Below are 13,125 nucleotides of genomic sequence, written 5' to 3'. Positions count from 1 at the left end.
AACTTTGATTTCAGCTCTTACACTTGGGGATTACAGCTTCGGTTTGTCGTTCTAGAGACGAGAGAAAGCAATAGGATACGGTGAATTTGGTGGAATAAATCTGGGCCCTCTTTCCTCACGACATGTGTTGGTTCTAATTTTATTTCAGTTGAGGCTCTCACTTATTAATCCTACGAAAGAACCATAACCATTTACTCCTGACTGAAATAGATGATCCTGCGTTTATAATGTCACACTAACTGAAGGATCGCCCAATTGCATTACGTGTCAACAACCTAAAATATGACTGCTTCCTTTTCACAATTTATTAATGCAGGAGCAACACTGAGATGCTTCACTCCTGATATCCGGGTTCTCGACTAAAACTGAAATTTGAAATGCCCAATTATTTGTCAAGTCCTGAATGTAAGAAAATCGTTGACGACGCGCATGTGGGCTTTATTTCTTTAATAGTTCACAGCAGGGCGTCCTTCCGCCGTCGTTCTCTCTAACATGCTTTTTCCATCAATATGACACTGCCTCTTAGTGGTGGTTGTACGTCACTACACCTTAGTGTTAGCAACTTCATCTTGACGTTTGTTGTTTACAGGAGTGGCAGAGGAGGATTACAGTCTCAGATATTCCCTATATTTTAGGTGAATAAAGTTCGTAGGCATATACAATTTCTGATGATGAGACAGAGATAATCTGTTGTCCGAAATCTTGGCGTCTTTTTTATTCTGGTTATTTGTGTTCTTTATTAATTAATAATGAAGTTATACAGATAAATATATTAAATATACTATATATACTATATACTTAATAATTTGTTTTGTTTTGATGAATATATATATTTTTTATACATTTCCCTTTTTGTGTTTCCCTTCACCCGAGAGCTATTCAGTGAACAGTTTAACTTTTTAAATTAAATCTTTAACAAATATTAGTTTTGTCTCTTTTCAACAATTGACTCATTTGTAAATATTTATTCTCCTTCTGATCAAACTTTTTTTTTTAATAAATGAAACTCTAGAGCATATTAAATGCCCAATTAAAAAAACAAAACAAAACATAAAGCATATAAAATCTAATATATTTACTGCTCAAATAGAAATGCTGAATCATCTATAGCAATAACTTTTTTTATGTATATTTTATTAGAGATAATATGTATACATACTTAGGAATACACATACAAAATAATAACAAATATATTGCCTCATTTCCACCTTTTATCCCAACCTCAACTGCCCACCAGAACAAGGGCACATTCTTTTAGACATTTGTTTACCTCAACGATTACATAGATGTAGTTTAACACAGTGATAATAATATCTAAGAAACAAAGCTAAGAGACACAAAGAAAAGTAAGAAAAGAGTCATACATATACTTGCATCACAACTTCCAATTTACTTTATGTAAGGACTTTCAACATGGGGTTACACAGTCAAGGTGCAGCATCAAACAGCAAAGTCCAGCTTTGTAAATACACTGAATCAGAGTGAACCCTGAAATATAGATTTAACTTTGATGTGGTTTAGCAATTTGATCATGTGAACTATTGGATTATTAAGTCAAATATACTGTAATACCTGTTAAATAGTTAGTTTTATTGTTGATCTGCAATGTTCTGTTTGGCTATGTTGTTGCAGAAGTGTGTCAGAGAGGGGAGGGGCAGCGGGACGGAGTTGCTGGGGTTGTGGGAAGTGAGAAACAGTGACAAGAAAAAGTGACAAGCGTGAAGAAGTTATCTTCGGTGTTGTGGTGAAATAAAGACCCGTTGGAATACATCCTACTCTCGCTTGTGTGAAATCCTTCTGGATATTACAATACTAATATGATGTTTTATTATTGTTGCTTTTACGCACAAAATGTTGCGTTTTGCCTTGCTTATTTATGAATTGAAATGGTCACAAATATTTCCCAATGCAACGTCATACATAGTAAAAAAAAATGTCCCGGAACTTCCGGTTCGTCTAGGCGGAAGTAGGTACGTGGCTGCTTCACTGACAGACTACATGATGGCGGCAGAGGTTCAGAGCGGCGACCTCGATAGCGCTTCTTCTAGCCGGCTCGAAGTCTCCATCGATGGCCTCACGCTCAGCCCCGACCCGGAGGGCGAGCAGGGCCATGTCGAGGTGCCGGAGCCCGAAGCCGTGGAGCGAGACACCGATACACCGGGTGTGGATGACGGCGAAGATGGAGAGTCAGTCAAATCTGCGATGGAGAGAAAATGGGGCTTTCCGCTCCAAGACCTGTACGCCATGGCCCTTAAATTCTTCAAAGGTACAACTATCATGTGATATTATTTGTAAAATGTAAATAACTGCGGAGGCTCGCTGATAGCTGTCACTTCCAACATTAGCATAGTTGCTAATGAGTAGCTAGCATTGCTAACTGACTCCTGACACTTCCGTGTGCCTCGTTTGCCAGTTTTTCCAGATTTCAGTCGTTGTGGTTCTCGGTTTGACTCGAGCCAAATTTCACTTGTGGTCTTCCGTTTATCCAAATGCCCATGCTGCTTCGTTTGAAGAGAGTTTCTGCTGGAAGAGCTACTCACGCCCTTGTACAACCCCCCATCGCTGTCAAGATTTTATATCATATTGAATCTAAACAATATTGCTGAATACGGCATTTAACTTAACTTGGAAATATGTATATCAGTAAAAGGTATTGAGATCTTCAATTCATTCACAATTGCAAAGGAGATCAGTAATCTGACCCACAATTGCTGAAATCTAAATAAGTAAAATATCATTTTTTGTTGTTCCTGAAAGAGTTCCTTTGCTCGTGTGATTTGCCTGCCCCGCATTTGTGCTGCAGCTGATGCTTGGATATTGCGATGGAGACGTGTCCCAGATGAACCGAGACAAAAGAAGACAAGTGTCTCATTTTTCTGCTTTACAAAAGATATTTTCAGCCACCCCATTTATGTTAATATGCTGACTTGACAAGTTCATTTTGGCTATTAATTATGAGATTAATTCGTTTGCTTAACCCATCCCAGAATGACATCAACAGTAGCCTGGTTGTGTACGAACCTGCTTCTAGTCAGTGCCGCATGCTGACCTAACCTGCACGCCAGCTCAGGTGTAGGAATTCTATTCATGGGTCAAGCCAGACGGGTGACCATTATTCACTTCTTAACTCTTGTTGTTGTTGTCTTTGGCTTGTGACCATTTTTTTCCTCCTGTGCAAACAATGGAATAGATGGCAGTGACTAGTCACATGACATGTGCTTCCACTCATGGTCCACCTTCTGCAGATTCAGCCCAAAAAAAAGTAGATCTGTCTTTCCTCAGCTGTCAGCTTCACAGGAAGAACAACACTTCTGTTGTCTTGTGATCTTGGCCAGCTCCTCCACAAAAAAGAATTTTCCAAAAAAGCTTTATAGCTCTGGATGAGCCTTTTGCGTAGTCACTGCATGCAGTCTTGAATTCACCAGTTTTTCATTTGAAGTGAAATAAGCCAGTCTGAAATATACTGTGTATTGTCTTCACTGCCCAAGTGCACAGGCTGCTCTGTAAACAGGGCTGTAATCTGTGCTCTCTAATCCCAGTCAGTCAGGGTTTTGTCACTTACTGCACCTGTTTGAGACGTCCCTTCAGTACTTTTCTGTATCCGATATTGTGCAATCATATTTAGGGTTTTTGGATGTGACATTCATACCCCAGAATCCAAATCAAAGTGTAGTACAATTATTAGATTGGATTAGACTGTCTTCATTCTTATTGCATTCCTTCCTGTAATAACAAATTTCCCTTCTGTCTTCAGATAAAGACGGAAAGGCCTTCCACCCCACCTACGAAGAGAAGCTTCGTTTAGTAGCGCTGCACAAACAGGTGTTGCTGGGTCCTTATAATCCTGACGCTTCCCCTGAGGTCGGCTTCTTTGATGTCCTGGGCAATGACCGGAGGTAATCTCAGCAAATACAGAGCGTTAAATGCGGCATGTAAACAGTGACAGCTAGCTGCATCCATCGGTATTTCAGCGCCAAAGGTTCTCACATCAATTCTTTTATGCTACTGTTAGGCAGACTCTGATGATACATGTCTTTTAAAAAGCCTTTAAAAAAACCTTTTGTTCCTCATAAATTGTAAAAAATCTGCATCAATTGTTGCTTAGCACATCACAGTTCTTCCTCCCACAGAAGTGGTTGTACAGGGAGGGCGTGATCGTGCTTGCTGAATCACAAACCCGTAATTGAACGGCAAGAACCAAGCTAAAGACGACCTCCAAATTCATTTCAAACCGGAATCACCAACCTTTATGCAACTGTGAGACACTGAAAGGGCAATGTGTGACCCGAAAGGCTACAATCAGTTTTGAACACAGTACTGTAATTACTTGTATATTAATATTATTATTGTGATGCTTATAATTATATCATAATAATATAGTAATAATGTTATTGTAATAATATTATAACCTTTATGCAACTGTGAGCTATGTGTGACCCGAAGGGTTACAATCTCTTAAAAAATTACTTATTATTATTATTGTTATTATACTTATATAATAGTAACATAGTAATAATAATAATAATAACTGGCCCATAGGTATTACCTTGGTCTCTGCGGGCTACCGGGTGCACACAGTCACCATGATGGTGACCCATGGTTTAAAAGATACTTGAACTTGTGGCCATGTTAAAACGGAGCTGATTTTTTATTTTAAGTCAGCTTTAAGGCATGAGTCCACTAAAGTTAATGGCTGCAGGGCTTATTAAAAAAAATAAAATGCAATGAGTCCTGATGTTTGTTATTCTAGGTGACGTCTAGTTTGAGGTGAGTTCTTTCCCATGTAAAATAGAATAAATCCAATTTTGTGGCCATTGACCAGACAAAACAAAGTTTTGTTTGTCTTAAACCACTGAAAATTTGACTTAAAAAAAAACCAAACTACATATTTTTATATTGATCTTTTTTTTTTAAATGTTTGTTTTGGTAGGAAAGAGTGGGCCTCGCTGGGCAACATGGAACGTGAGGAGGCCATGGTGGAGTTTGTGAAGCTGCTTAACAAGTGCTGCACCCTCTTTGCTCCCTACATCACCTCCCACAAGATTGAGAGGGAGGAGCAGGAACGGAAAAGGTAAATGACTTCACTTGCTGTTGACTGAAGTCACTTTCTCAGAAACGTTTGGTAAATACAGTCAGTTTACGCATTCATTTAGTCGTGTGTGACTCATGTTTCACATGTAAAACAACTGGGTATTTGGCATTTTATAGCTCAAATTGGAATAAAGAACAAAATATGAAAAAATATTGGTGGGACTTTGACAAGTTAAGTACGATTAATTAATTACAACATTATTACAATTAATTAATTACAACAATAAAAAAAAATTACCAGTTTGCTCCGTGGACAACAGGGAACCTTTGTCAGTGCAGGAGTTCCTGCTCCACTGATCCCACTGATGCACAAGACACGTGGCAGCTAGGATGATAACAACAACAACAAACATGGAGGAATCCCTGAACAAAAGCAAACAAAAGCGTCTGTTTGCTTTTGTTCAGAGATGTTTTTCACTACACAATGACCAGGGTTTCCACTACTCTGAATGTACCTGAAATTCTTATAAAACTGAAATTCTTATACAGATATTTTCAAGGCATTAAAAGAGCTTTAGTTTAAATAAGGTGATATAAAAACTTGAATACAGCCACCATCCTGATTTATTGTGCTATTGTCAAACTGAAGCAAAATAAACAATATTTTGCTGTTTAAATGTATGTATGGGTCCATCATTTGATTCAGTAATATACCAAATTCATTCAAAAACGTGGCTTCTTGTGGCAAATATTGTTATTCCATTAAACTACGATTAATTGAGATTAAATGATCACAAATTCTCTAATTAACTACATCAACTCTCATCCCTAGAAAAACATCAAAAATCTCACCTCAAGTACCAATGTAAATTGTTTAATCTGAAAGAGAAAGAGACCAACTTTGTTGATCTCTCCAGGAAAGAAGAGGAGGAACGCCAGCGAAGGGAGGAAGAGGAGCGAGAGCGACAGAGGCTAGAGGAAGAAAGACGGAGACTTGAGGAGGAGGAACGACTGCGAAGGGAGGAGGAAGAAAGACAGCAAGCGGAGGAGGAAAGACAACGAATTGAGCAGCAAAAGTATGTTTTCTACTCCCATACTGTCCACCTGCTTCCTGTCCTGACTGAAGGAGCCATTGTTTCCTTCCAGGCAGCAGATCATGGCTGCATTAAATGCTCAGACGGCAGTGCAGTTCCAACAGTACGCTGCTCAGCAGTATCCCAACAGTCCGGAGCAACAACTGGGCCTCATCCGTCAGCTGCAAGAGCAACACTATCAACAGTACATGCAGCAGCTCTATCAGGTCCAGCTGGCCCAGCAACAGGTACTGTCTCCACATGGTGTAGTCAGTGCTGTGTAGCGTGGTCCAGTCATGACGGGTATGTTTCCGTCCTCAGGCTGCGCTTCAGAAACAGCTGCAGGCAGAATCCATGTCCCAGATGAACCTTGAATCCAGCTGCTGCCACGGCGGCGAGCACCACTCTGCCACTGCCGCCGCGCCACTGTGCACGTCTCACACCGGTGAAGAAGTTCCCACAGTCAACGGTGGCCACTCAGACTCGTACTCGGAGGGCATGGACAGGGAGCCTGAGCCCGAGTTAGCTGAAGAGATCTCAGAGAACGGGCCGCTATTAGGTTGGTGAACTTGACTGGTGTTGCTGAAAAAACAAAGACCTTGGCTAACCTCGACTCTTGTCCTGCTGTTCTGCTTACAGACTCACCCACCGTCATCGCTGCCCCTTCCATGTGGACACGGCCGCAAATCAAAGACTTTAAGGAGAAAATCCGGCAGGACGCCGACAGCGTGATCACGGTGGGGCGTGGCGAGGTGGTGACGGTGCGCGTGCCCACCCACGAGGAAGGCTCCTACCTCTTCTGGGAGTTCGCCACAGACTATTATGACATCGGCTTTGGAGTTTTCTTTGAGTGGACCGATGCCGCATCCGCATCAGTCAGCGTGCACGTCTCCGAGTCCAGTGACGACGATGAGGATGACGAAGGTATTTGTCATTTTTGTGATTGTCATCCCTGCTGCTAGCGTTGTTTGATGTTTGCCTTTTTCCCCACCGCAGGAGACCCACAGAACGAGGAGGAGAAAGCGAAGAAAGTGGCCGGGAAGCCTCAGGTGGATGAGATTGTGCCGGTGTACCGACGGGACTGTCACGAGGAGGTCTACGCCGGTAGCCACCAGTACCCGGGTCGTGGAGTCTACCTGCTTAAATTTGACAACTCCTATTCACTCTGGCGTTCCAAGAGTGTTTACTACAGAGTCTACTACACCAGATAAGCCTGAATACTGACGGAGGAGGAGCCAGCGAGTGCATCATTCACAGTGCGGAAGCGTGGATTCAGCCACCAGAGGGCGACAACTGGACACGTTAGTGTTACAGAGGTCACACCCAGTTGTGTTATCAAGCCTGTGGATTGATGGACGGTCACCACCTGTCTTTGCCGCAGTCGTGGGCTTGGCTTAAGGTCTTTGCTCTTTTTGTGTTTTTCCATCCTTTTCTGTGACGGCCCAACACTGTCCAAACCAACTTGAGCCCAGAAAGACATTCTGAATACCATGATGTGAAACTGGCAAATCATTCCAACCCCGATTCAGATTCTGTAAATCCCCACAGAACACTATTTCTAATATCTAAATGTATGACATCATGACACACTGCCTTTGTTGAGATCAACCTCACTGACACACAAGCCGACAAGTCAAGAAGCTCAAAGCCATGAAACTAACGTGTAGACCCTGGAAGGTTACTGGAACAGAAATTGTGAAGGAAATTAACAAAACAGGAGTTAATTCTCTGTGCATTGATATTTAAATAAATTATAAAATATTTCTTCCTTTGTTTGTGTGTGGAGTGGGAGGCTATTTGGTGTAGAAGCAGCACTGTTGTACCATGACAAACTCACTGTGCAGGCTCTCCGCTCTGGAAGGAAATGGTCAAGTCATTGTGTTTTTGTCCCTTTTTGCTTGTATCACAGAACAATACCTCAAGTTCTGTCTTCACTGCGCAGAAATATGTGATTCAAATCAATATTAATGTGTCTTGGTTCTTTGGAGATAAGGCCATCTGCTTTCATGTTTTAATGATTTCCTTCATGCTTGTTCAGTTTTTCTGGTGTTGATGTGCCGACTGCAGTGTTGGATCATCTGTCTGAACTGGAGTCAAACAAGGTTACATTTGGTCCTTCTCACACCGCAGTGTATTTCTGTGTTTTTGCAACAAAACACAGCATTAACCTTTTATTTCAGCAAAGTGCTCCGCCATCCATCCATGTCCAACAGAGTCCTCTCATTGAACATGTCATTTATTGGATTCTGAGTTTCCACCAAATGTTCTGAGTCTTTCAAGCCTTGTATGTACATATAATTCTATAAATGACTTCTGTCTGGGGTTTTTTTTTTTTTTAGAAGTGGAAAGGTTTTGAGAATCAATGCACTGTAAAATGGTGAATGAGATATATATATATGTGAACGTTTTACACGGAATGAGAGGTTAAAAAGAAGTCCTGTCGGAGGGTTTGAGCTGGAAGACCATCTTTTTGACTTGTTTTGTTCGGATCTCTGAGTTTGGAAGATCATTTTGGGCATATATTTAATCTTGATTAAACGTATGTTCATCTCTAGTGCTGCGAATGTGTCTTTTACGTGCTTTTATTTTGACAACCGTATTTGCAGGGCAAGGCAAGGATTTTGTGTTTTTCTTAAGGTGAGTGAATTTCAATTTTGTGTGTGGTCAGTGAAGGCAACACCAAGAGAACATCAACCAGAGACACTTTACTGAAACATATGGGAACTTTCACCCTTTTTTTTAAAACTTTTTTTTGTATATGACAGTTTATGTATCATCACGCTCTTTCCTGTCAAATCTGCTGAGGAAGGAAAATGTGCGGATGTTACCCAATATGTTGCTGGCCGACCAGCCAGTTTGTTATGTTTGTCTATTTGGCACTTTTGGAAAGTTCAGTCGTTGAAGGGTCATTTGGAAAAAGTGAATGTTCAGAAGTTGCTAATAACCTGCGCACAAAGACACCAGATGGCACTGAACTTTATCATTCACTGTTCTCAGTTTAAAGGCTAAAACGGTGGGTGCAGTTGATGAGCCCCATGGAATTTGAGGAGCCACGGTGGGAATGTTAGCCAGTGGACAAAAATATAAATCAGTCAAGTGTTGTCCGGAGTTATAATAGAAAGGTATGAGCAAACAACATAAATCCTCCGTCTGGCCTATTGTGTCTCAACTGTCGCCAACGGCTGCTGCTCTCTTAACATGAACGCAGTAGTAAATTTTAGTAACTTAAATAAAGTAGATGTTTCCTGGGATGATGAATTTGGAAGAAGAGCAGAACAGTAGTAATAGAACATAAGCCAAAACCATCTGAAGCACAGCTCAGTAAAACATAAACTGGTTTGCCACAATACCTTGAAGTAGCATTTGCATAGTCTGTTTTGCATATTCTAATCTATGACTGTATGAATATGATTGACGATAAGTTTTAGTTGAAATTTTATATGGAGTATTATTATGTTATAATTATAACGAAAATAATGAAGCTTTTCTTAACCGAAGTAAATGTCTATTTAAGTCTGTCTGTGCTGTACATTCATATATATTGTGTGTGTTGCTTTTTTTTAACAATTTATTTTAAACGAAATTTCGTACTTCATGTGCATAGAAATTGGTGATCATATGATGTAAAATGATCGATAAGTATATAAGAAAGATACGAGTTATTTGTTTTGAATAGCTCGTTATACAGTGGATTTACAGTAGCTGCAGTTATTATAATTAAAACTTATACGACTATTATTATTGTTGTTGTTAGTGTTCCAGATTCTAAAAAAACTCCAGTCCGTGTTTTGTAAACACCGGCTCTCTTGGAGGGAAGCAGGTATAAAACAGCTCCGATTCCAGTTCCTACAGGTGGTTGGTAGTTCGCTCCGGGTTTTCCGTGTACTTTCCCCCTACTTTCCCTGTGTGTTGTTGCTCCGCTTGAATTTGAACAGACTTGGATGTAACGTCTCCAGTGTCACCCGGACAATGCGCACTCTCGCGGCGTGGCGGGATTTAAAGATGTTTCGACTCCAAAAATGACAATTCCCGGACTATTCCCGAGTGAATTCAGTTAAGGCGGTTGAGTTTTAAGGCCAAAGTCATTCTTTTTTTCTGTGAGGAGATGCCGTTCGAGCAGAGGTTCGTGGAGCCGCGGCGTGTGAGTCGGTTGACGGCTCGGAACGTCCCGACACCGCCGGAAGAAGCCGGCAAACGCAAGCTCCGAAAGCCGGTGTTGTTCTCCTCCCTGGACGAAGTCAGCTGTCACACTCTCACCAGCATTATTTACCAACTTTCCGACCTTTCCCGACATGCCAGCGACATCTTCCTGGGAATCGAGATGGAAGCCGGGATGGTGTACCGGCGCTCGTGCAGGATCCAGGGACGACTGCAGGTTCTGCAAGGTGAAGTCCGCAAGCTGGACCCCAAGAAAGTCAAAATCCGTAAGTTTCCTGTGCTCTCACAAACTAATCAAACGAATTTAACGTGTAATGTGCAGTTCTCTAACTATGCTACCGACAACAACATATCAAATCTAATGTTTATTATGAGGAGAGAAAGGTGACCTGACATCCAACTGTCACTTGTAAAAATGTTATTACTATATAATAGTAACTGGTGGAATCACACGCCATCACTTACATTTCACTGTAACCATTCCTTTATGATCCAGCATTCTTCATCAGTTGAATGTTTCAACTACCATAATGTCATTCTTTCAATGGCGCTGGCACTTTAATGCGGATTTATGTGGTTTCATGGTATTATTAGTGTAGGAAACGTGTCAACATAAATGTCTGAGAAAAGTCCTAGAATAAAACTCGTGTTCATCATCAAGTTAGTGTTCTGCTTTAGAGGTTCCTCTTTCCTCCTTCAGTTTTTTTCTCCTAGAACTTTTGGGAGGCAGACTCAAGATGAACTTGTAAACATGGATTGACTGGATTGAAGTAGCCCCAAGTGGAAATTTAAATAAAAGTTAATTGAGGCTCTTGTTGTATTTTGCATCTGCAACATTTGGGAAAGTATGCGAGTATATTCCTCTGCACTTTACTGTAGCACTGTCCCTGCAATACAGAGGTCAAGTCCAAAAAAGATTGACACTTGAGGGTCAAACTGGAGAGGAGTGTCCCGAGCACATGGCTGTGTTTGTCTCGATCAGACATATGTTGATGTGGGTGTTGATTGCTGTCAAAAATGATGGATTTCCTCTCACCATGTTGACCATCTGTGTCGAGGTCTTCACAGGAGGTGACACAACCTTTAGCTACGCTACTTCTGGCTGTTTTGTGCATCCAGCTGAAGTCTGTCAACATTGAGATGAATGGAAAATCAATTTGCTCCCTTGCTGGCTTGTTGTGGTGTGATTTGTTCTGCAGCAGTCGTAAAAATCACCTCCCGTAGTCCCACTGCTGTGGTTACACATTAACACAGACTTTGACTCGTAGTGTGAGCATGTGCCAGCCTTCTTTAGAACTTTGCTTCATTTGTCATTGGTTTTGATGGCCATACTGTTCCAGCCATTAGGTGGGATGTCCAATTGTAACGGTCATATTTTAAACTTTGAACTTGAAACTTTGAACTCCATCTAACATACTCACACTCAAGTGCTTTTAAACACACTGAATGAAATGAAATTTTAATTCAGTCAAACGGAATTGAAACAAACCGAGGCGCTTATGTTCCATGCCACGATGAGCTCATCATCTGTTTCTATTTAGTATATTGTTCTGTAAAATAAACAGAGATCATGTTTCTCTGAGAGCCGAGGCAACATGGCTTCTTAGTTTATTCCTTTTGACTCGGAAAAATGCTGCTGAGTCGGCTCCACTGGATGAGCACACTGTCTGCTTTGACATACGTTCTGACATATCTTCACGTCATCTGTGTCCAGACTGTCAGGTGGTGTCACATTGTGACTGTGGTGGTAAATATGAAGAAGTATGTGGTCCTAGCCACCTGCTGTCTATGATGCTTCCTGTTGTGGTACTGTAGTCATGAGTTAGGAGTTGATTCTCAGAGCTGGATGGGGAGGGGTTGAGCGTGCCGTTTCCAAGGCTTTTCCAAGGAACTATATCAGCTGGATCTTTTAACAATGACTTGGTGTGATGGATCCCATTGCCATTTTGTGCCTATTTATCATAATCATCAACATCAAACCGGATGTGATTCATGGGAGTCATTTGTATTTCAGGTTCTTCTACTCTCTCTGCGTTACACTTGCTTTGTCTATCAGTGGTTGCCAGAGCGGATCAGCCTCCTCCTTCTTCACCAGTCTTGATCATCCTCCCTAGTCACACCTGTCCTATTCATTTCCAGGAAAACATTTCAGGGTTTCCGCCAGGATTTTGTTGAAACTGTCATCCGCTTGTTTCAACCTTTCCAATACGTTCAACATTAACCACCCCTCTATGAATTATTAAGATTACAAGATGACAAGAAACCGACAACGCAACAATAAATCCCAGCTCCACCCTAAAACAACCACAAGAAACGTATCCCTTTAACAACTACACAGCATCCAACTACCAAGTTAGCATCACAACTAATCCAATAAGGAAGTGTGCTCACATTACAGTTGCTAGCTGAGAATATAGGCGCTGCAATATTAACACTTTGTCCCCTGCAGCTTTCCCCCTATTGCAGCTGCTGCCCGGTGACGGCACTAATAAACCCAGCAAGCCTCATAAACTTAAATCTGGCTGTTAATTTGAATGACACATGGCCACCAGTTAAATAAGGAAACACTGGCCGATGTCTTTTTAAGGAGACCCAAATCTGATTCTATAAAACATTCATGCCCGCCAGGCTGGTCAGAGGAGGCTCATTAGTGGCTGCGATTCATGTCACCAGAATTGTCAGCTGATTGATCAGGATAACTAATCCTTCCTCACCCTGTGGATGTGGATCAGATTACAGTGGAGATAAACTACCAGGGGACTCTCTGGGAAAGATGTGGCTAATGTTTTCTGAAGATCTAACAAAGTGATGATCAGAGGGAGGTTGATTGATGAGCGGGACTTCCTCTCAGCGTGCAGCGCTA

At 41.4% G+C, this 13,125-nt stretch overlaps 2 protein-coding genes across 2 annotated transcripts in view; both read left to right on the top strand.

Moving 5' to 3' along the window:
* The first annotated feature begins 1,804 nt into the window (after window positions 1–1,804).
* Window positions 1,805–8,814, top strand: acbd3 (acyl-Coenzyme A binding domain containing 3). Its single transcript, XM_053882104.1, has 8 exons — window positions 1,805–2,266; window positions 3,755–3,896; window positions 4,931–5,071; window positions 5,949–6,107; window positions 6,178–6,352; window positions 6,426–6,663; window positions 6,744–7,028; window positions 7,101–8,814. Exons 1-8 carry the CDS (start codon window positions 1,852–1,854, stop codon window positions 7,313–7,315), a joined length of 1,770 nt encoding a protein of 589 aa, XP_053738079.1. The 5' UTR covers window positions 1,805–1,851; the 3' UTR covers window positions 7,316–8,814.
* A 1,225-nt stretch (window positions 8,815–10,039) lies between these two features.
* nhsl1b (NHS-like 1b) overlaps window positions 10,040–13,125 on the top strand; it is a 74,484-nt gene continuing 71,398 nt past the window's right edge. The window contains exon 1 of the mRNA XM_053880277.1: window positions 10,040–10,528. Within this exon, the coding sequence (XP_053736252.1) occupies window positions 10,210–10,528 (319 nt within the window). The 5' untranslated portion in view covers window positions 10,040–10,209. The remainder of the gene's footprint in view (window positions 10,529–13,125) is intronic.

This window comes from Synchiropus splendidus, chromosome 12, assembly GCF_027744825.2.
Source record: "Synchiropus splendidus isolate RoL2022-P1 chromosome 12, RoL_Sspl_1.0, whole genome shotgun sequence".
Lineage (NCBI taxonomy): Eukaryota > Metazoa > Chordata > Actinopteri > Syngnathiformes > Callionymidae > Synchiropus > Synchiropus splendidus.
The sequence above is the reverse complement of the archived record's forward strand: the minus strand, read 5'-3'. Positions and strand labels throughout refer to the sequence as shown.